Source organism: Sus scrofa, chromosome 9, assembly GCF_054392235.1.
Source record: "Sus scrofa isolate SSC_HxYL_T2T_F1_AM1 chromosome 9, Sscrofa_HxYL_maternal_Yorkshire_Landrace_v2.0, whole genome shotgun sequence".
Lineage (NCBI taxonomy): Eukaryota > Metazoa > Chordata > Mammalia > Artiodactyla > Suidae > Sus > Sus scrofa.
In genome coordinates this window covers 62,373,446-62,398,643 of record NC_139391.1, presented here as the reverse complement: position 1 = coordinate 62,398,643, position 25,198 = coordinate 62,373,446, and the positions used below count along the sequence as shown (strand labels likewise).

Genomic DNA, 25,198 nt, shown 5'->3' with positions numbered 1-25,198 from the left:
TTTACTAAACAAAACTAGTAGTCCAGACCAATTAATTACAAAAAATAAAAATGATAAATATGTTCAAAGAAAAAAAATAAAAGCTGGAGTGCAGCATAATATATAGTTCTATATTTACTGATTGAACATCTGCATAACTTTTCCAATCTCCACTTTATTCTTGTGAACACAAGTAAACATTTGCATGACATCAGGAAAGCACAGGGTGAAGGTTGACATTATGCTAATTGACCCATAAAGGGATTCAAACTGAAAACCTTGGCTTTATTAGAATATTCTAATTAGAAAAGCATAGTGTTTGCTATCACTTAAGTATTGATTTTAACTGAATATACTTAACATGTAATAGATACGATAATTAAGTCTTCCTATACAAAGCACAGTTCCCTTCCATGTATTTCCCCTTTGTTAATTTTCATGCCTTCCCAAAATAGCCACTGAATTTCAATTAGACAAGACCGAATATCATCAACACTTATTTAGTCTGAAAACATATTCCTTGAACTGAAATAGATCCAAAAATATGAGTTCTTCTTCAGCCCAAATAAGAGCACATTTAAGTAATCCAACAATTTCTGTTTTCAAAGAACTCCAGAACATAATAACACCACCATCAGTTTGTATAACACTTCACAGTTTACAAATCACTTTCTTTTCTTTTATCTCATTATATATTCACAACAATCATCTAGGTCTCAGGCGTGATTACCCACATTTTACAGATGAAAATACTGAGATTTAGAGAGATCAAGGTGTTTTGCCTCAGTTACATCCTGGAAAGAGACATAAACTAGATAAGGATTTAAGTCTCCCATGCTTTTTCTCCCACAAACTGCTGCCTCCATTGGTAATTTATCTCACTTTGGTGACCATAAGGAAATTATCCCATGAACCTAACTGAAATCCCTTGTTTCCTTTTATTTTCTTCCATAATGAATATGAAAACATTGTTGAAAACTGTTTTCCAAAAATTTTTAGTGTCGTTATTGTTATTTAAACAGTTCTGGTATGATCACTAACTTCTTACTAGGGAAACTTTAGGGGAATCACTGGTCATCATCATGGCCAACTTGGCTGCCTGAATAAATATCCTGACTATGAGAGAAGATGGTACTGCTTCTACACATCTTTACAGGAAAATTGATATTGCTTTATTGCAAATCTTTGGAGAAACATGAATTCAGTTCTAAAACTTAATTAAGCCAAACAGAATCCCACAGACGGCACAAAGCCGACTCAGTCTACAAAGTGAAATAAGAGTAAGCTTTCTGGATTTAACACTGTAGTAACAATTGAGTGCTAATATTTTGGGTGCTAAGTGTCAAACACTTGGACCAACACATTACATGTTGCAACTGATTTAATCCTCACAAAAATCTTGTAAGACAGGAAGAATTATTACCTTAAATTTATAAATGTGAAAACCGAACCCAGGAAAGCTAAAAAAAGAAAAAAAAAAAACAAAACAAAAACTTGTTCCCATGTGGCACAGGGGAAATGAATCCGACTAGGAAGCACAAGGTTGCGGGTTCAATCCCTGGCCTTGCTCAGGGGTTAAGGATCCAGCATTGCCGTGAGCTGTGGTGTGGGTCACAGATGCAGCTCAGATCCCCTGTTGCTGTGGCTGTGGTGTAGGTCAGCAGTGGTAGCTCCGATTAGACCCCTAGCCTGGGAACCTCCATATGCAGTGGATGCAGCCCTAAAAAGCCACACAAAAAAAAAAAAATTAAAAAACTTGCCTGAAATCACATAGGTATTAAGTGTTTAAGTCCATTAAGTGGCTAATCTATATCCAACTGCCTCCAAAAGCCAAGCTTTTACTCTGTTCCTCTAAACACATGTTCTATATTTACCAAGGCAGAAAAGGTTACAGTTGAAAGGGGTAATTAAGTCTTGGCTATATTGTATGATTCTGATTGTGGATATACAGCATTTAATTTTCTGAACCTTTCCCTAATAAGGAGATTCCTAACATAATTTTTTCTGTGTTGGTGTAAGCTCAATGAAATAAAACTAAAGTATTGTATGAATATGTTATATGTTAATTCTATGCAAAAATCTGTTGATGAGGAAGTAGTTAAAAATTGTTAAACTGAACATAACATGATCATGTCTAATACCCAGGACTGCTGCCAGGCATACCTCACAGCCCAAAGATGACAATTATATGTTGCAAACCTGATTAGTGCCATTTCAACTCATGAGTACAGAAATGGCATTCATGTCAGGAAATAATTTCTAACCTTTTAAGACATCTTTGCAGACTCTACTTGAGCATTTCCAAAGAACTCCTTATTGTTTCTAGTACCTGAGAGTTACAGTGAAATGTTTCCCAACAAGGGCCTGGAAATAAGGGAAATGATATTTCTGCCTCACAGTTAAATTATAAAATTAACTCATAAAACAGGGAGTTGTTTTGTCAACCCTAAATGTACCAGCTTAAACAATGATTTGCAAACAGATGAGAACTACCTTCAAATACCAGACAAAGTATAGCTCCAGGCAAAGTGGGCCATGGAGCAATAGAAAACAGTTGAAGTTAGAGAGGACAACCATAGCAAAAGAAGGGAGGGGAACAGTTTATAAAACACTATATTGAATACTATCCAGAGGTATATTGGCCCTCTATCACATTGAGAAAAATTATTCCTAAGGTAAGGAAAATTCTTCAACCATCTTAATTAAATTAGGAGTTTTATGACTGAATGTGGAGGGCCTCATTGGCAAGGCCTTCCCTATAATCATACAGATCTTTAAATTGCACTAAAGAATTTGCCATGAAATACATTCTGTTTTGCTCTACATGATTAAAGCAAATTTTTGATTGAGTTGGCTGCTCACATAGCTTGACTAGGTGAGAAATGAGGTGACCATGCAGACTTTGAGTAATAACCCTCATTTACAGTCACTGCTCATTGTACAAATAAGTAAAGTGTCATTCAGACACCAACAAAAATGCCATGGACATTTTGTTCAGCCACTCAGTGGCTAAGAGTCTGATTATTTTAAACTCTGGCAAGGATAAGTCTTAGAACTTAAAAGTTTTAGATTCTGAAACAGGCAAAAACCATCAACATACTACTCAGAGAGGGTCCTGTTCACCCCTACTGCTTCAAGCTTTTTTTTGGAAGATAAAACTCAACAAGAGTCTAAATATAATCAGATCTAGTGTTAATTATAATCTGATAATAAAAATGAATGCAGGAGTTCCCGTCGTGGAGCAGTGGAAACAAATCCGACTAGGAACCATGAGGTTGTGGGTTTGATCCCTGGCCTCACTCAGTGGGTTAAGGATCTGGCATTGCCGTGAGCGGTGGTGTAGGTCGCAGATGTGGCTCGGATCTGGAGTTGCTGTGGCTGTGGCTGTGGCATAGGCCAGCGGCTACAGCTCCAATTTGACCCCTAGCATGGGAAACTCCATAGGCTGCAGCGGACATGGCAGCCCTAAAAAGACAAAAAGACAAAAAAAAAATAAAGAATGCAAAACCTGCTTACGAGGCAGACATTTGGCAGATAATGACCACCATGTCATCAGTGTTTATGGTATACTATATTTCTAGGCTAGAGGTAAAAAAATATATATATGCAGATTGAAGAATACTGATACTGCATGACATGAAAAGTCTTATTTTTTTTTTCATTTAATTCTATAGGAGCACATTTTTTAACCTAGACATCACTCTATTGTATAATACCTATTATGCTGCTTTCTCATTCTTTCTAATAAATTATTTAATTCCAGCACAATTATATACAATCTATGAAGAGAAATATATACCTTTACACCAATGTAACTATTTCTGTGATAATCACAACTTATAAATCAAACAAGTAATAAATATCATTGCTCTTCCTAGACTTTGCAACATTAAGTTACTCTGTTGGCAGTGAGGATGGCTTTTGTCACTCTGTTCATTGCTGTCTCACCCATGGGAGCCTGTAGCACACAAGCATGGCAGTGAACAGGCAAACTAGGTCAGCCTAGAGGCAGAGCCCTGATGAAGAAAGAGCCCTTTGTCATTTCTAACACAGGTCTATGTTGTATAAACTCATAGCGTAGTCTGAGTTTATGGTGAGAAGAGGTAGGATTCAAGAAAACTAATAGGAAATTGCCATCAGCCACCTCTTGCAAGTCACAAAGGAAGAAAAATATGGGAAGTGAAATTGTTCATCTATGATGAACAATACTGTATATTTCTAAATTGAGGATGGAACAATTCATGGACATGTTGAAAGACACATTATGGTAGAAAGAGCTTAGGACCTGAAACAGAAAACCAGGCACTAAGATAGATGATTATGAAATTCTTGATTTTAGGCAAGTTACTCTTTCCCTCTGGGCTTTGGTTTCCTTATCCTTAAATTGGGCCTAATGATAATCCTTTCCCTGTGTACTTCATACATTTCTTGAGTGAAAAGAGTGAGGAAATGAGTATTAAAAACATTCCTTGTAAGCTCTAAGTAAATATCACTTATTACTTGTGGCTTTTCTATGTGGAAAATATAGGTCAGCATATCATTCCTTGGTAGTCCTTAAGAAGGGAAAATTAAGAAGAAAAAAATTAATGTTACAAATGTCTCATATTCTTAGATGTTGAAAAATAGTGTTGGTAAAAGCCCCTGTTTAAAAAACTTCTCTTCGAAGTGCTTACACTAAAAACTAAACTAATCAAAATAAACCATTTATTACACAAATGGCTATAATAAAGTGAATTGATATAGAGATCACTGTAGAAAAATATCAGCAAAAAACATTAAAACTTGCTAATATTAGAAATAAATTTTTATTTAGTATTGCTTAGCCATTTGTTTGTCTCATTATCTAGTATAAAATTAGTAACTGGGAAAGGGGCAAAAGGTAAAAGGATGTGACTAAGAAAGCTGCCTACAGAAGAGGGGAATGTTTCTGGTATAGTATTAATTTTTTTCAAATTCCTTCTAGAAACATCACCTGAGTTTTTAATATCTTGCTCTGGCATTCAGCTTTACAAATATCAGTCAAATGTTGACCCACACAAGGTATGTATACACTTTCACACCAAACAAGAGAGTCTTAATGATATGATGCTTAGAAACTAGATACAAATTAGATATCACTCACTATTTTCCAGTTCTAAAAAAGGTTTTAATTTCCTTGCATGCATAAGGGCTCTTAACTGGAATTTCCAAAGCAAATTCAGTGCAGGGGCATTGATAATTGGCATAACATACATTAATCCATAATTATTCATTTAAGTAACAAAATTTATGGAATCCCTATGCATTATAAAATATAAGGACAACATCAGCCCTATTTAGTACTATGGGCCTTATTTAATACGAACCAAAGTAGCAGTAAAAATAATAGAAATTAGATTATGATATAAAATTAATATAATACTACATAATCAAACATGCCATATATTATTTTACTTTTATCTACCATTATATCTACATTATTAATACAGACTAGGATTATTAAAAAATTTACTGTGCCTACAGAGACCTTCATATAGAGATATTCATATACGTGGGAAGTGCTCAGTCATACCCCCTTCTATATAGCCATAATTATAAGTCAGAGCCTTGTGAGGCCAGATATCAGATTTGATTTATGAGCACCAAGGGAGCTATCTCCATCCCATCCATGCCCCTAACGCTCCCCCTAAAACTTTTCACTCCTGCAAAGGTGCTTAAAATCAAGGAAAGTACTTTTCAATTAGTAATTTTATATAAAGTATTTAAAATGCACACAGTTTAATTTGTCTCAGCAGATTTTTGTGGCATGAGGTTTTGATACAGGAATCAAGAGAAGTAGAGATGGAGATCCACAGAGATAAAGATAGAGATAGATGTGGGGGTGGAGGAGAGGGAGATTGAGCACAGGGACTACTCAAAGTAAATGCTTCTACTTTACAATTTTTTTCCCAAACTTAACCCATAATGAATCAGAGTTTACACTAGCACAAAATGCCAAAGCAGAAACTGTGGCATGCTTGATTTTGAGGTGACTCTGCTTTTGTTTCTATTACCCTGGAAGAGTAAAATAATAAACTTCATTATTTTAGGTTTTTAAGAGGTTTCAAGGCAGGCACATCTTGATTTGACTTACAAATCACATAAAATGGCTGAATACCTTATCTAATGGCCAAGAATTATTGGTCAGATTTTATTTTTAGATTAATATTTGTAACTCATATTTTAGAGCTTCGCAATTTTTATTTACCTGTATTTGAAAGTAGCTTACTCATATGTGTTCTCTGAAAAATTATGTCTCTTGGGGTAACTTGTAGTAAAATGCTTTTCCCAACTACATATCCAATGGACTTGTTAATTTCATTAGCCTTACACTAATGCCATTGATTAAGATGATATAGTCCATTGCTATAATCAAAATAATTGGATAACTGTGATAACTATGTATTTGAGGTTGAGATAGTTCTCAGTAGTCGAGAATGCTAAGTTAATAGTGGAAAATTACACTTACAATTTAAAGTAGTATCTGACTTCCTCCATTCTCCCCACTCCTATCCTAAGAAATGAAGCTGAATAAGGAGAGAACTGCCCCAGTGCTTAAAGAACCATCAGGCAGCAGCCTCATAAATCACAATTCTCACAGTTAGTCCCTTGCAAGCTGTGGATGAATCTCACCCATTCTTCTACAGCAAGAAAGTCAGGTTTGTACTTTGCAAGTACACTTTTGGAGAAAGAATTTAATTTAGAACTAAAACAGGAATAGCTTTTCTTTGAAATGTGTTTATAATGGCAATGAGATAATGCAAAAGATAAAAAAGACAGGCTTTAGAGCTTGCAAACACTGCCATGTCCACAAAGTGTTTATTGATCTTTATATCAGGAGGAAACAATAAATCTCTCTTCTCCATCAACCACTCCAGAAACTCCCTCATATCTGTCTGAAGCTTCAAATGGAATTAACAATAGTATGTGGCTAAAATTTATTCTTTCCCTCAATCTTTGTTCCATTACAACACAATCATCTCATCATTATCACTGCTTACAATAAATGCCTTTGGAGGCAGATTCTTTGTTAAGGAGGTAAAAAGACATTTTCATTACTGTGACAAATTTTAAATGACACAATGAAAGTAATTATACCCTATGCCAGATTTCTATTGAGTGACATTTTAAAATTCAGAAATTTATATAAAATTCAGAATCATAGTCATTTCTGTTCTATCCTATATAATCCATAATAGTAGATAGACATGATAGATGATAGATAGATAGATAGATGATATATAGATATGAAAAGTGATATTAAAATAAACTCAGGTTTGTACCAGTAAATATGATAAAATTACTATTTGTAAGAATCTCTCCATTCTTCCCAAAAAGAAGTTCCTTAAGTTAGAAACCAAATTTTGTATGACGATTTTCAAGAATCATCTTTCATGATGATTAGTTTTCAAATTAAACCAATTACACAAGGATTAAATGAACTTGGAAGAGAGACTCAGAGTAACCCTGCACTGAGTAAATTTGGTCAATGAGCATTTAAATGAGATATATTTTTCTTTTGTATAGATTTATATAAACTTACTAAATTAAGATGACAGGCTTCTCACTAGTATGGAGACAGATTCTCCCTAAATTGGCAGTTGGGATAATGTGAATTTTTATTCCAAAACTTCTTGCTTTCACTTGGGAAAACTTTATGCAAGAAAGAGATAAAATCTTTCTGAAATTTTATTTCTGAAATGGCTGCAAAAGAATCACAAGAAAAAAAATGACAAGGGGAGATGCAGGCAGTGGAGAGGATAAATTATAAGTATTTTCTATAGTGAGACATCTCAAATTCTTGGCACAGAAAAGGCCAACAACAAATATTTGTTTAATGTACTAATGTTAAATTCTTTAAAATATAATTGGATCATGTTTTTAAAAAGTATTTTTTCTTCATAATATATAATGTAAGTTGACTGGTGTAGTATGTTATAAGAATATTTAAGGAAAATTCATCACTTTTTGTTTTTCAACTCTGAGGATGACTAGAGGCATTATCTTGCTCCACAGATCTTCCATTTTGGCTCAGGATACAATAGTCATGCATGCACAGAGAATGTACAGTAAATATATGATAAAGGAATAAAAGACATTTACATTTGTATAATATGTTTTATCTATTTTGATTTTGTTACTGTTATTTTTATTTTTCTAAAATGCACTTGTAGGGAGTTCCCACAATGAGTTAAGAATCTGACTGCAGCAGCTTGGGTCGCTGTGGAGGGGCAGGTTTGATCATTGGCCCAGCATAGTGGGTTAAAGGATCTGGTGTTGCCACAGCTGTAGTGTAGGTTGCAGCTGTGGCTCAGATCCAGTCCCTGACCAGGAACTTCCATAGGCCAAAAGTGTGACCTTTAAAAAAATTTTTTTTTAATTTAATAAAAAATAAATAAATAAATGTATTTGTATCTATCCTACTTATTTCTTACAACTTTTTTGTGGTATGATTTGAATAAATATCTTTATAGTCATTCTAAATGTATTCATTTAACAAATACTAATTGATCAGCTACCATGTCCCAGGCACTAGCAGACTTGAGATTTGACAGTATATAAAAACAGACAAAAATTCTTACTTTATGAAATTAACTAAAATTCACCTAGAAAACAAAAGGGAGAGGGTCAAGAAGTTACATTTGATTGTATATGTTTTGCTCAGCCATATTTTTCCTTTTGCACAACCTTTCAACTGTGTAAAATATATTCGATATAACAACAAAGTAGAATCCTATTCACTCAGCTCCCAATATCTCTAGAGTTCCTTCCATTAGGGACTTTTCCATCAGTGTCAAAAAGAGCTCCAACACAAAACAAAGTCATATCAGACACAGAGACAGTAAGAATTGGGTTTTACATACATATAACATGTACCTCAAATTAACTTTAAAACTAAGAGAACAAGTTAGTACAAGCAAAAATCAAAAAACAGTTCTTTCCCCATGGTCTTCGATTTACAAAGTCCTAACTATAAAAGAATAAGAAAAAAATCTTAAGTTTTCAGATTGATAAAACAATCCAAAAGTTATCTACAATGGAATATACAAAAAAATGTATTCTTTATGATTTGAGTATAAAATTTCAATACTGACATTTAAAATCTCACTTGACATCCCATGGCCAGCGCAGCTACTACAGCTAAGATATGCCAAGAGAAATACAAATAGCATAGCGATTTAAGTTTGACAGCCATTAGATATACAAAATTACCGACCTATTACTGAGTTATAGTGATGAAATTAAGATAAGATTTAATAAATCAGATGTAAATAAAACCAAAATCTGATAGATGTCTCTGTACTACATTCCTACTATGCCATATTGTATTCCCCTTGGGTACAGAGACATAAATATCTTCACTTCTGGCAAAAGAGCTAAAGAATGACTCTAGATCAACTCTATCCTTTCCCAAAGCCTATTTTTCTCATCCATCTCCAGTTTTTTTTACCTTCAAATGTGAGTTTCCACTTCTTTAACAAACTTTCATTTCACTTCACAGACCCTGGCAACTATCTCTCTTTACTGATGTCTTTTGTTTATTCATTGTATATTCTCTCTTTAAATCTTGTTAAATAGCTTTCATTCTCAGATGCAGAACTGACATCACTTTTTCTAAGGCCACCAGAAACCTCATTCATACTGGCTTTGAAAGTACCATCCTTAAATTCACATAATTTTTCACATATCCACTACAACCCTTGTTCCCAGTTGCTCTCCAGGCACTTCCCACTGCACAAACACACAAAAAGCATCTTATATTCTTCTGGTTCCCTCTTGTATATTGCTTCTTAATTCTCTACTGTTCTGATTTTTCCCTTTCAATCAGAGAGCTTATCAATTTTCAAGATATTCACTACCACCTCTATAAACTCTTACCCAAACTATAATCCCAGATCTTTAATTTATTGAGTCATCTGCTTACAATATAACAGGCAAAGTGCCGAGGCTCACCAAGCTCATGAAGATCTTACAGTCCAGACTCAACAACTTGCTAAATTCAAAAAATCCAAATCCAAGATTATCACTATACTATTTCCAAATACTACCTTCTCACTTCTGACTTTTGCACTTTTACTAATGCTGTCACAATTTTCAAACTCACTGCTGCAGGTTAGGTTCTCAAGAAGCAGACTCTAAGAAGACCAGCATGAAGAAAGCTTATTAGAAAATAACTGGAGATTTATACCCATGAAAAAGTATAGAAGGAAGCAAAACTGGAAAGAGGAAGAAGTTGGACTGTGATGCAGTCTCAATGGAGACCACAGCTGACCCTACACAGAGTTCTAGCTTTGGAGCTGGCTGAATTAAGGGAAGGGGGGCAAGTCATTCATCCTATAGTGATTAGTCACTGGAGTGGAGAACGACCTTGGGTAAGTCATCTCTCTTTAGTCCAGACAATACTTAGAAAATACTGACATTTAATGGTGACTGTCAGCAGTACTCTCAGCATCTAGGGAACTAAGCCCATCTAGGCAATGCATCACCATTGCCACACTCACAGAGGTGTGAAATATATAAATATGGTGGAAAGAATAGAGTCTGGAGCCAGATGGGCCAAGATTCTAATCTCACCTCTATCAGTAAGTAATAGACTGTGGTCATAGGCAAGTTACTCAACTTCTTACTCTCTCATAAGATTATTTTAAAATGCATGATACATATTATGTAAATACTTAAATGCTAGATCCATACTAGTTGCCCAGCACGTGTTAATTCTCCTTCTTCTACCATGTAAATTTTTTAACTATGCTCTTTCTTTCCTAAGTGCTAAGACTTCTTCTTTCAAAATGACATTTATTCATTCAGTCAATAAAAATATACTGAGAACCTGCCTTTAGCCTGGACTACAAAGACCACTGCGAGCAACTCAGAAAAATTTAAGCATTTGCACAGTTAAGTCACAGTGAGGGAAGACAAATAATACATAAGTGAGCAAGTAAATAAAAAGATTATTTCTGATAGTGATGCTGTGATGGAAATGAACAATGATGTTAAAGAGAATGGTTGGTAGGGGAGAGCTACTGTCTGATGAGGTGACCCTGAGCTGAAATTTGAAAACCAAGAAAAGACCGATCACATGAAGAACTGGAGCAAGTGGGCTGTTCTGACACAGAGGATTAGAGCAAAAGTCCTGAGGCAAGATAGCAATTTCCCGGAATGTTTAAGGAGTGTACTAAAGAACCATGCGTGTAGGTTAGAGTTTATGAGGTGAGGCCAGAGAGGTATTTTCTCGATACCTTGAAGACCATTGTAAGGCATCACTCCTGCATTACTGTAATGAGTTTTTAATGAATAAAATGTGCACAGTATTTAGTACAGTGCCCTTACACTGAAAGGACTTGATAAATCAGCAGTTATTATTACTATCATAATCATTATCATCATTACAATTTCAACTGGCCTTTTTACACACAGTTCCTTCCTTTGTCCATATGCCCTCCGTATCATGCCAAATGGGGAAAGGTTGGGATAGGATGAGGGAGAAAGACAGAGGGAGGGGCAGAAATAGCTGTCACGCACATTATTTTTAAAATGGAGTTTTAGGAGTTCCCGTCGTGGCGCAGTGGTTAACGAATCCGACTAGGAACCATGAGGTTGTGGGTTCCATCCCTGGCCTTGCTCAGTGGGTTAAGGATCTGGCGTTGCTGGGAGCTGTGGTGTAGGTTGCAGACGCGGCTCGGATCCTGTGTTGCTGTGGCTCTGGCATAGGCTGGGGGCTACAGCTCTGATTGGACCCTAGCCTGGGAACCTCCATATACCGCAGGAGCGGCCCTAGAAAAAGCAAAAAGACAAAAATAAAATAAAATGGAGTTTTATATTTTTTAAATCCAATGGACCATATCAAATTTCTGTCTTAATGTCCCACCTCTTACGTTTGTTTAATGCTGAGTGCATACTGAATGACTCAGTAAGTACACATTTGCTAAATAAATGCTTCTGAGTGAATGAATGTGAGAGAATAAACAAGTGACCAGTAAGATCACATTTATTTTTAAGATTTGTTGGGGGGGAATTTCTGGTAGATTTAATAACGCTGAAATGTTTTACACCCAAGATAGTTAAAAATATAACCCATAAAATTCATGAAAATGTGGAGTTCCCACTGTGGCTCAGCGGTAACGAATCCAACTAGTATCCATGAGGATGCGGGTTCAATCCCTGGCCTCGCTTAGTGGGTTAAGGATCTGGTGTTGCCGTGAGCTGTAGTGTAGGCTGAAGATGCATCTCAAATGTGGTGTTGCTGTGGCTGTGGCACAGGCCAGCAGCTGCAGCTCTGATTCAACACCTAGCCTAGGAACTTCCATATGCCATGGGTGCAGCCAAAAAAAAGCATGAAAATGCTAAGCAAGAACTGTATGTAAAGAAGGAAATTTCTACAAGTTTTGGAAAAGATGTGACTAGAGGTAGTTGAAGTCATCAGGAAATGTGTTAATATGCAGATTGGTAAGATAACCGACAAGCAGTTAAATAAAGGTGCCAAAATTAATTGATCATTTACCAAATTCCAATTATGTGCTAGTCATTATAATCCTATAATATTCACATATTACTATGTATTTATCTTTGAGTAGTAGATTAGTATTATGATATGTAATTTCAGAGATGGAAAACAGAGACAGAAAAGTTATTTCCCCAAAGTAAAATTAAAACAAAAATCAGAATGCATCATTGAGTTGTAGCCTCTGCCCAGTGGCAGCCCCCTCCCCACCCACCCTGCACACACACATACACTAACAGGCATTTTCCAAGAAAAATAAGACAGGCATGTTAATCAAATTATACACCGAACTCTAAAAGTTAAAAAAAACCTCTGGCTGGGTGCTCAAAAAATACCAAACCTAATAATATGTTCCAAGTCATACTAATCCTCTCAGTTTAAACTAAAAATTCATTATCATCACCCTCGTTGGGCCCTCAAAAAATACCCAACAATACATTTTCCTGTTCCTGGTCAGTTTTCTCTCCCATTCCTTAAATCAATAATTCCTAACTTTACTACTTTTCCCAAAGACTCTATCCCCTCAAGTACCATTACTGTGTCTATAATAATAACTCTAGGACAGATATGTGGGTGTGCTGGTTTACAGAGATTTTTAATACAATGTTGGATTACACAAGATTTCTTATATACTAAAATAACAATGAATAGAAGAGCATGGTAAAGAAAATGTCTCTGAATCTTATAGAGATACACATCTCTTTAAGAGATAGTATACTAACACTTATAAGTGGCAGCACATATGCCCCGCCAAATAGTTATTGTGTCTATGGGCATTTTCAGATAATCATACTAACCAAGGTTAAAGACAACTGGCAAAAAATCAAGTGATTATTGTGAAACACCAATAAAATACCCAATAGGAAGGGTTTTCAAAATCTTAAAAGCATTCTAAAAAAAAAAAAAATGTTTTAGCCAAATTTACTTACCTAAGTCTGAAAAAAAAGTACAAACAAAAGTTAAAATAATCAAATAAAATATGACAGCACAAAATCACTGTAGCTCATAGAGCATTATCAGATATACTACAAATGACACAAGGATTTATGCAATCATTTACTCATTATCCTAACAAACACTGAGTGCCTTTATAAATCAGACTTTCTGCTAGGCGTAGACATGCATAGATCTCTATCTTAAGGAGGCAAAATAAATCAAAATCACACGTCAACACAGTAAGTCTTAATTATGCAGATCTGAGCAATAACTTCGTATTCTATATGGAAAACATGCAGTGACAGAAAACAGGATGGGTATATCTGTGTGTGTGTCTGCACAAAACTGATCAGAAAAACCATTCTCTCCCAATATTAAATTGGAGGTCCATGCATGAAGAAGCATAAAGCAGTAAGAAAGAGAAGCCATTTTTTAGAATATTTTAACTTCCTCCACTGGGCACAGCAGACTTACTCATCATAAACGTAGTACAGTGAATGGAAATACAGTGAATGGAAAAGGAATCAAGTGGATTCCAAGGATTTTCTTTGTTTGTTTTTTGTTTTTGTTTTTTTTTTTTTTCTTTTTGCTATTTCTTGGGCTGCTCCTGCAGCATATGGAGGTTCCCAGGCTAGGGGTTGAATCGGAGCTGCAGCCACCAGCCTACGCCAGAGCCACAGCAATGCGGGATCCGAGCCGCATCTGCAACCTATACCACAGCTCACGGCAACGCCGGATCCTTAACCCACTGAGCAAGGGTAGGGACCGAACCCGCAACCTCATGGTTCCTAGTCGGATTCGTTAACCACTGCGCCATGACGGGAACTCCGGATTCCAAGGATTTTCAACTAAAGTAACATCAGAACCTCCACACAAATAGCCTCTTGTCATGATAGGTTGAATCAAGAGTTCTCACAAGCACAAATTTCTTCAAATGTTGTGTCATCACTTATTTGGAGAGTTCAACTAGACCCTTACCAACTTAGCCACAGAAAGACTAACAACCTAGGTTAAGGTTGTAGAGTTTAGCAACCATTATTATCTTTGTCATATACTGGTAGGGTTTGAGGAGTGGTTCTAAAATCTGATATCTGAACCTCCTATTGCTTTCTTTCTAGGCAAAAAAATAAAAAATAAAAAATAAAAAATTCTGACATCTAGATACATATATTTTCTCTCTTCACCTTTTTAAAAAAATTTCATTGGCATGTGAACAAGTTATTGCTTCAAAATGAACCAGTTAGTTGATGGAGCATTTGAGAAATGTCATATCAATCTTGCTCTAAAAGAACAGACACACTGATAATACTGTCAGAATGACCCTAACAACAACACTTCTTCTCTGTCATTCCCAACATTTCTGAATAGCTGTTTCTTTATTTTGAGTTAAGAGGCCACAGGATTCACAGTAATGACATGTGACCTACTGAACATAAATGTAGGGGAGCAAGTTCAGGAAAAATGGGAAAAAAAATCCACAAATAATTAAAACTACAAATGGCGAAACCTCAAATATCTTCTAACATAGAACCAACAAAATTATTTTGAATGCAAAGGATATAACAGGATGTGGATCCAAGTCACCACCTCTATTTTATCCCTAGTAGGGCAATAACTGCCTGGGATATAATCATCCCAAAGGAGCCACTTCCAGGATCATTCTTCGTAAAAAATCAGTCTGCAGAACTCACTAAGCCTAGGTCAATGATCCTGAACGTGTGGAATTCAATCACTTTTAGGCACAACTTTGGTGGGCCTAGCAAATCAACCTGGAGTTTTGTTTAAAATATAGAGTCCAGGCCTCTCGCTAGAGCTATCAAACCATACCCTCTGAGGAAGAAGCCCAGGAACCTGCATTTTAACAATTTTCTCTGGATATTTCTAATGCTCACTGCAGTTTGATACCACTAGCTCAAATGAGGAACTGTTTAATAAGCCTCAAATAAAGCCTGTACAGGAAGTGATTTCTCACTGTTCTATTTATAAGAATGTTCACTCTTTCTCAGTTCCCACAACAGCCGCAACATATCTCCAGCCTTCAAAGATATTTCCAGCTCCTTACTTCCTAAATCACCCTAAGCTGGAATTTTTGATTTTATGAGGTTCTCTGAGCTTACAGCACACAATTCTAGATCTTTAGATTCTGTCCTAAAATGATATTTGAGGAGTAAGATTATGTCATTCCATCTCCTAGCAGTGCATTTTTGGCAACTAGTAGCCCACTTGCTGACAAATACTTTTCTCTCACTTGAGAGAGAACTGTACAGAAAATATAAGCATACTTATACTGGAGACTGGAAGCCAGTCATTACATTCACCTAACTTAAAATACAAACGGGCCATTCAAGGAGTTCCAGGAGGAGAATACTTTTCCATCTGCTCTCTTTTAACACAACTTCATTCTGAAGTTTTGGTTTCAATAGCGAGTGCAAGTAAAATTCAAACAGGTTTGCATACTTAAAAGCAACTCTCACAGGCTGGTACAAAATCTAAACATTTTGTTAGAACCAAATACAACACAGAAAACATCAAATACAAGAGAAATAATGTAATTGGATAACTAAACAAGAACATCCACTCACTTATTCTGAGCATTTATTGAATATCCACTAAGTATCATGTGCTAAAAACAAACTAAAGCAAGAGTATCAAGATTAGAGTCAGAATTTAAACAGAGGAACTCTGAATTTTGACCTTATCACAGGTTCGTGCATCAAAGAAGGGCCTGCAAAGACTATCTATTCTCCCTCTTATGCCTTTAATTTTTTTCTCCCTAGAAGCATGTGAAATTCACAGTTAACAATGTATATATCTAGAGATAAGCCACTTATTTTACTATCATATTCAAGGAAATATGTAGGGTTTTTAAATCTTACCTTCACCTCCCTAAGAATTTGGCAACAAGACGAAACAAAGATGAATGGAAACAGCAATGATAATATAGAGTGGAAAAACACATAACAGCACTCAGGTACTCTTCCCACACATCTCAGAGTACTTCAAGTTAGATAAATTATTACTTAAAAGGAATATACAATCACATACCTCTAGCTACAAACTGATAACCACTGATGTCATTTCCCAAAGTCAAAATTTATATTTAAAATGAAGACCTAACAATTGACCTAGTAGCTAAACAAGAATAGAGTTCTGTCTACAAAACGTAAAAGCCATTCTTGTTGTATCTCACAGCCTAAACCTCTGAACACAGTACAAATTAGTTTGAATGCAATGAATGGGAAACACTTGAAATTCTCAGGCAAGTATACTAAGTTTTTCTTTCACCTATCTAATCTTTTTTTCTCCTAATTTAAAAGTAATTTGTTGTGAAATACCTACATTCTACCAAATATATATGTTCCAGTATTTTTATAGAATTTATAGTAGTCTTTTTCACACTGCAACATAAATTCAGCAGTTGATAGAAATGTCTGAATCTGCAATAATTAAATATGCTTGTATACACACATGAGTCATAGTCAGGGAGCCAAAAAGGAACTCGAGTTTTAATTATTTTAATGGATTGGCTAGGCAATGCCAACAAAATTAACTCCTTCTTATCAATTTTTTTTAGGTGCATGACATCAGTTAACCTATGAACTCTTTCAATAAGGCCACAAGCAAGAAAATTATTGTGGTAAAAAGGAAAATTTTTCATCATTTGGAGGCATTCAAATTTGACTGATATTAATGGATTTCAGCTTGAAACAATAATTTACTGAGCTCAAGGAATTATACAAGGAGTATTGCTCCTCTTCCACAACATATCTACAAGGTAGCCATTATTCCTACTTCACAAAATAGTTAACTAAGGCTCTAGGAAGGTAAGAGTTGGCTTTCCCTTTACACTTAGGGGCTCAGCAGGGAGTGATTCAAACCCATGTCTGTCAAAATTCAAATCCTAATGCTTTCAATTCTGCCATGTTAAAGCATTAAATTACTAAAATATATTTTAATTTTTAATTTTAATATGGCTAATCTGAGGAACAGATTAGCCATATTGAGCCCCAAATTTTTAAAACCTCAATTAAAACAGATTAATTTATCAAATACCTTATACCTCACAAATATATTTTATACATTTTTTCATTATTTACCTGTTAGTTACATTTACACTTTCTAATGTTTTTTCCTAAGAGTTAACACATGTTAAAGAGTTCATTTTATTTAATATTAAGAGAGGCTAAATATGTACTTCTACATCCTTTCACTTTTTCATAAGCATGTATCAATATAATTTCCTTTCTAAAAACAATGAAACAATTTTGGGGTTTTTTATTTTGCTACTTGAATTCAAGCTTCTCCTCCTTTTTCATTCCTCACTGTTCTCTCTTTCTTGGACTGTTCCCTAATTCAGTACCTTTCCTCTTCTTATTTGCCATGCTTCCAGTTCTGTTACTTTTCTTCCTGCCCTTCTGCTGTCTATAGCTTCTAAGGTCTTCAAAACCACCTGTTATGCTGTAACAGCCAGTAGTTTTCTGACAAGAAATCTAGGAAAGCCTTGCCCTTGAGTTCTCTCCTAGAATATCTTTCTTTACTGAACAGGCTGACACTAACAACCCCAGAACCAATGTCAAAGTGACAGGGGTCTAAGCAACTCTCATTTATAAAAATAAAATGGGAATAAATGAGGTTTTAAAATCACCCTTGAGAAAAATCCCCAGCTGTTTCTCCATATGTGTTCCCAAATAAATTATTTCAAAATAAATAATGTATTAAGTGATTTACACATCTTCAGCCAGGTCTTTATGATTATTTTTATTTTTATGGCTCCACCCCAGATATGCAGAGTAACCAAAACTAGCCAAAGTGCATGAATGATAAACAAAACTTCCCCTATACATCTCCACCACAATTGGAGTTCTTGTATTTTCCTTCAATACATTTTCCATAAAAATAAAGGCTATAATTAAATAAGTTTCATGAGGTTGAAGAATGGGAAAGTTTTATTTGGCATTCATATTACCAATGCTTTGCACAATACTTGCCACAACACAGATCCTCAAATAATTTTAACAAAAATGGTGGAATAAACAGTACTTTCAATACCGCTTAAGAAAGAAATCTACTGTCCTCAGTTTTAAAACTTATAATATGTCCTTGCCTTTATTTCACATGCCATTGTGAATTGAAAACTTGACAAAACGGTATGTCTTCATAGAATGTCAGAACTGGGAGGGACCCTCGCCTTACAGATGAGAAGGAGCCTAGCAGTTAAAGTAACATGCACAGAGATATACAAGTATTTAGCTGTCCAAGGCACAATGAATCAGAACCAGGTCTCCTGAATTCCAGAATTTTTTTCAATTTCTTCAATTCAACTTATTTTTATTACTAAAAATTTATAAAATATTATAGTCTTTATAGCCAACATCAATGCACCTAAAAGTAACTATTAAAACAACAAAAACCTGGGTTTGACTATTCCATTGATCAAATAATTAGCTGAATTACTTGGTAATATCCTAGCATTTATTAAGTTCATTTCCATCTTCCTATTTGCAAATTATTCCGAATAAAGAACAAATAAATCTCCAGTGTTTAAGACAACATTCCACAATGAAACCACTAAGGAGACAGGAGCTTCCACATAGCAAGTAGTTTCTCCTGGAATATACTGTGATGGAATGCAAGAAGGTTCAAAACAGTCAGAACAACTAGAAATTCCCATCTATAAATGCTCTGGTAAAGGCTATTCTCGGAGATTTTTTATTTTTTAAGTCATTTAGCTCTAATGACAGGACATTAGACAGGACATAAATGTTTTCAAAGAAGTTAGAATGCTGACAATGTAGGAGAGCAAATCTACTGGAACTTTCTGAAGCAGTGTTCTAGACTGCCAAACAAAGGAAAACAGGGGAGGAGAACACAGATATAAGTCACTGCTTTGAATATACTGTTTCTTTGTTTTACCAAGTCCATTGGTGATATGGTTAGCCAAGGAGAATTTGTTCATTAAATTGGAATTGTTTACACTATACTTATTTTTATGTTCTCAGTATTCCAGGTGAAAGACCTTTTTCAAAACAGAAAATAATTACAGCATGGAAAGTACATGTAGCTGATGTATACTTTTATCATCACAATTATTTTCAAATTTCTCATCCTGAACACTATTGTCTAGTTAAATGCTTTTTATCCATCAAAGAACCAGAGTCATTAATAAAAGTTAAAAATCAGAACTTATTTCCTTCCTCTTATTTTGGCAGTAAATACTTGAGTTCAGTTCATTTTATCTACCTTTCACATAAGTTGCTGAGAATAGACATGTTAAACTGGCATTACCAGAGGCACTGCCATAACTTTTTAGAAATTTGTAAATTATGATTTTTAGGCAAAAAGAAAATTAAGAATTATAGAAACAATTCCCCCAAATCTAATAATTATCTTTAGTAAAATCATCATATTGGATATGAATCTGTTATACTTAAGAATTAGTATATTGTACAAATGTTGCTTTAGGTACTGACACAAAACCACAGATGCACAAGGATTACTGGACTCCTTTCATAAAGGATTATGTTCAACAATTTGCAACTTCAAATAGTTCCTAAGATTATGCTTCCTGGGAAATAGCTGCATTAAGAATAGCAAACAGTAGCCAGCCCATTTTGAGTTTTGTTTCCTAGGTTATCGATAGAAGAAATGGCAAAAGGTAAATTGAAGGGAAAATGCACAAAAAAAGGAAGATGACCAAAGAGCAGTTTCACTGCTAAAAGAAAAGATCACACTCCATTTACGCAATGGCCACAAGACTGCCTAGAACCAGTTCCCTGTCCCTATGGATCTCATTCTTTCTCAGGTCGTTCCTACCATCAATCGCAAGAGTACTTTCAAAGGGGAGACTCAAAAAGGCAAACAAGCTCAATGTGCAGATTCATTTTAGAAACTTTAAAGAAGTGAATGTCTCAGAGATGGGTAGAAAAGTGCTGTCAGGAGTTGAAGTTCTTGTAGCCAATCAAGATGAGAACAAATGGTAGACAGTGGTTTGATACTGAATTCCCTTAGGATCCGGTCACAATGGAGTGGATTCCTTCAAAACACACCTCATACAGTCAGAGAAAGGTCTGACATTCGTGCTAAGAGTAGAGATCAAGGGTAGCCGAAATGCTGGAGCTGGAATAAGGCAGAAGTGCTATGGAAAGATGGCTAGAACCTGGGGGAGTCTGGAGTACACCTGGAACTGCTCATAAAGGTATCCCCAAATGAGCACACGTGGAGAGAGGGCTAGGAAGGCATTTATTCATTCAACAGATATTTATGAAAGGCCTAATATAAGAAAACCATAAAAAAGAAAAAAAGAGGTTGAAAGCACTAAAGAATCCAGAGGGAAGAGAGTGAAGGATGAGGTAGAGGTGCAAGAAATACCAGAGAGGTTTAGGAAACCAGACACCAGGTTTACCCAGAGAAGAAGTTTGAGCCAATAAATGCCCAGTGACCAAAAAAAAAAAAAAGAAGAAAAAAAAAGGATATGAGGTGGTAAGAAAACAGGACATTAAAGGTTTCTTCATCAGAAGGCAACTAATAAAAAAAAGAAAAAAAATCTGACAACCAGTTCCCGAAGATTTAAGAAAAGGAATGCAACATAGAATGTAGTTAGCCTGCAGAATTCAAAGATGTCAGAGAAGGTCACGTTAAGACCAAGAGAGTGTGGGAAAAAAGAGAGGAAGAGTTTCCTGGAAAGGAGTAGGGGTTCCTTTGGGATACTGGAGAACAGAGATGAAAGACATGGAAATGGGAACTGCGGGACACAGTGCCTGGGAAAGTTTGGGGAAAAGAAAACAGGTGGGTGTAAAGAAGCACTAGGGCCATCAGGGTGACCGCGAGGAAGGAGGGTACAAGGCTGGAAGTGGGCAGACAGACCCCCGAATCAGGAGACCCCGAAAGAGTGAAGCTTTACTCCTTTCCCGTGCTCCACCGCCCCTTCCATCAGATCCCAAGGTCCAGTTTCCCCAGGGGTCCTTGGGGACCCTAGGCCTGGCGGTGAGAGCCCGGGCCGCCCTCCAGCGGTGGGGCTCTGCGCACACTGCCGGGCTTGCCTGGCGCCAACTTTCCCTACCCCAGTCCTCTCTTCCGAAGGGCGGCCCTCCTTCCACTCCCTGCTCACCGAGGGCGCCGTCAGGCGGCTGATGCTCTCACCCAGCGAGTCCAGGTTGACCCGCCTCCGGCGCTGCGTTCTCCTAGCCCCTGCCGTGGAGCTGGCGGCGGTGGCAGCGGCAGCGGCAGCGGCAATGGTGGAGGATGCCGGGGCCGGGGCGGCGGCAGCCGCCGCGCTGGGCTCCAGAGGCCCTGGCGGGCTGCGGCTGCCGTTCCAGCAGAGCCTAGACAAGGGGCACTCCCCCTCCTCTTCCGGGCTGGTCTCCAGGTAGTCAGAGCCCAGGGAGCTGAAGGACTCGGACGAAATCTTCCTTCGAGACATGCTGCTGGTGGCGCTGCGCCGGCCGAAAAGGAGGCGGCGGGGACGCGGGAGGCGGCGGCCGCGGGACCCGCGAGGGGCGGCGTTAGGAGTGTCGGGGCCGCGAGGCGTTGTGGTCGTGCTCCGCCGGGCGGGAGTTCCCAGAGCCGTGGAGCATCCAGAGCCGACTGTTCATGGCGGGAACTTGGGGCGCCGCGGCACCTTGGGGTCTGGGTTCGGCCGCGGTCACCGCCGCTGCTGCTGCTGCTGCTCCCGCGCCGCCGCCTCACCGCCGGCCTGGGCGCATCGCTGTGGACTCTCTCCCGCCCGCGGGAAGCCTCCGAGTATGTGACCGCGGGCGGCGGGGCGCGGAGGCTGCGGCCCGCGCGGTCGCGGAGGCAAAGGCTTCTGCCGCCTGCGCGCCTATCTCGCCCCCTTTCTTACGCTGCTCCCGCCCCTCTCCTCCCGCCTCTCTCCCCTTGCCGCCCGCCTCCTTCCTACTCCCTTTAACCCCCCCTTCCCCCCAGGCTCTCTCGCTCACGCTCTCGCTCGCTCTCTCCCCACCTCCCTTTCCGTCTCCCTCTCCGTCTCTCTCTCTCCGTCCCTCTCGCTCTCTCGCTCTCTCTCTCTCTCTCCCTCTCTCTCTCTCTCTCTCTCTCTCTCTCTCTCTCTCTCTCTCTCTCTCTGCCGGCATCACGTGTCGCCATCATACTCATTGGGAGTCTCCGCCTTGCCTGTCGCCACGTTTCAGGAGCAACAAGGACACCTCGTCGTCGTCCTCTGAGCGCCATCCCCACTCCTACCGTCCCCTCCTCCTCCGAGGGGGTTTGGATCTGACCAAAGGGCCCCAACTCCAAATGCCCTATCCATGGTCTGCGGGAGCAGCTGCTGGGGAACAGTAGGGCACCGGTGGGCACTGGAAGGGAGCAGAGAGGGGGGAGGGAGGCGGAAAGGAAGATCTTCCTCTGAAGCCACATCGGGAAAGTCTGAAAGCATGAAGTGGGGGGGTGTGGTCCGTAATTGTCCTTTCCCTCCGAGTTTATTTAGGAAGTTCTGAGGAGAAGGAGGAAGGCCAAGCGGCCCAGCCTGTCCATTCCAGAGAACTCGCTTACAAAGGAAGGGAAGGGGCAACATGTTGGCACCCTTCCTGCTGTAGCAGCTGGTGAGGACTAGTGTTCTCCGCCTCGGTCGAGGCTGCGTGGGCTCGCAGCAAGCCCAGAGCCGGGAGGCAATGAATAAGGACAGCGTCTGCTCGGGCGAGAGCCCTGTTGCTGAGCATCAGCAAGGCTGGGCGCGTGGGCTCCTGGCTCCTGCCGGCTCTGCACTGATGCTGGACAGCTCCGCTTGCCACCTGCAGCAGCCTTTGCAGACTTGCAGACCTGGGGACAGTTCCTCTGCAGACTCAACTACCTAGGACCCAGGAGTGATCTCAGGCCTTTCATTCTCCCAGATATTTGAGCCAAATATGGTATCTGTTTGCACTTGGCTACAAATGTGCTTGGAAAGCTAAGGGCGTGGTGGGGGTCTGGGGCGCGTGGGGAAAAGGCTTTTCAAAGCCCAAGAACAGCCTCGCAAGTTTTCGATAGAGCTGCTTCATTCCAAAGCTTGCCTCTTGGCAAAGCAACAGCCGCTGTTAGTGCCCGTCCCCATTGCACTTGCTTTAGCCCCATGAAAGTGTTGTTCTGACATTGAGAAGGGGCAAATATGAGTGTCCCAAAAGTAGGGTCCCTGGCTATACTTCGCCCTGCAGCAAAGCTGACTAGCATACTCCTCACGTTTCCCTTCCCCCAGAAAGGAAATTTCAGGAGCTCTGGCCTTGGCTTCTCAGAGATACTGAAGCAAAAGCAGTTTTTCTTTTAAAGGTCTTTCCAAGACAGTCAGATAGGTTTCTGAGTTCTGTTTATTTTAAAACAAAGAAAACAAAAAAACCTTTGCTATACCACAACCCTAAATCTTCCCCACTGGTTATGAGGACCCAAATAAATATAAATGCTTTTGAGGATTCCTTTTACATTTTGGGAAAATCCACTCAAATTGAATTCAGAGATATTCCTTAATCTCAGATTTTACATAGGTATTAAAGATATAAAAAATGTATACTATCACTCACATACCCCCTTCAAATATACGTATATATTCTTTCTCAGCCAGCTGAGTAAATTGATAACTGCATGGTTTCTCCTCTTTGCAAAGGAAATTCAGTCCTCTTTTAAAAAATAATAATAGTTATTATTATTATTATTTTGATCGCATTGGTATATCTACTGTTGATTTCCCTATTTCTTCACTTATTCCTATATGCCTTTGTTTCCAGTGGAAATTAGCCACAAATTATATTTTTTTCATAAAAAATAGTTGTCATGTTCTTAGCAGCACTAATCACAATAGCCAAGACAGGAAAACAACCTAAATGTTCATTGACAGATGAATGGATTAAGAAGATGTGGTACACATATACAATGGAATACTATTTGGCCATAAAAAAGAACAAAATAATGCTATTTGCAGCAATATGGATGCAACTAGATATTCTCATACTAAGTGAAGTAAACTGGAAAGAGAAAAACAAATACCATATTATATCACTTATATGTGGAATCTAAAATATGGCACAAATGATCTATTTACAAAACAGAAACAGATTCAGGGACATAGAGAATAGACTTGTGGTTGCCAAGGGGGAAAGGGGAGGTAGAGGGATGGACGGGGAGTTTAGGGTCAGTAGGTGAATAAATAACAAGGTCCTATTGTATAGCACAGGGAAATATATCCAAACTCCAAACTCCTGGGATAGGTCAAGACTGAAAAGAATATAAAAAAGAATATGTGTGTGTGTGTGTGTGTGTGTGTGTGTGTGTGTGTGTGCATGTATAACAAAATCATTTTGTTGTACAGCAGAAATTGTCAACATTGTAAATCAACTCTAATTTTTTAAAAATTAAAAAAAAAGTCATCAATTCTGCTAAAAAGTTTCATTGGCCTTTTTTTTCATGAAATACAATGGATTGGGGGGTTACATTATTCCAACATTGGGGAAACTGTTAAATATTCCTGCTGTGCAGTATCTATAGTAAGGTGGAGCATAATAAGGTGGAGTTTTTAGTTCTCTTCTTTAGTAATAATGATGTAACTTTCAAGTTCTTCAGAATCATACTATTTTAGAGCTTCTATTTGATACTAAATAGCATATGCTCTTCACATTCTTTTAATAACCACTGCTGCACACACATGCACAAAAGTTCTTTTATGGTAATGAAAAATAACCTTTATGTTGAACTTAAAACCAAAACTTTTGCTAATCATTCCAACTCTTGTCTCAAAGTAAAGTGACTGAGTGAAAAGCAATGAGTATCATTTGTTTCTAAAAT

The 25,198-nt window shown here is 37.9% G+C and overlaps 1 protein-coding gene across 3 annotated transcripts in view; it reads right to left on the bottom strand.

Moving 5' to 3' along the window:
• The window catches only part of GUCY1A2 (guanylate cyclase 1 soluble subunit alpha 2), a 409,569-nt gene extending 387,274 nt beyond the window's left edge, over positions 1-22,295 (bottom strand). For all 3 annotated transcript variants that reach the window (XM_003130093.7, XM_084978389.1, XM_084978388.1), the window contains exon 1: positions 21,543-22,295. In XM_003130093.7, coding sequence (XP_003130141.3) covers positions 21,543-21,854 — 312 coding nt within the window. In that variant the 5' untranslated portion in view covers positions 21,855-22,295. The remainder of the gene's footprint in view (positions 1-21,542) is intronic.
• Positions 22,296-25,198: the final 2,903 nt, after the last annotated feature.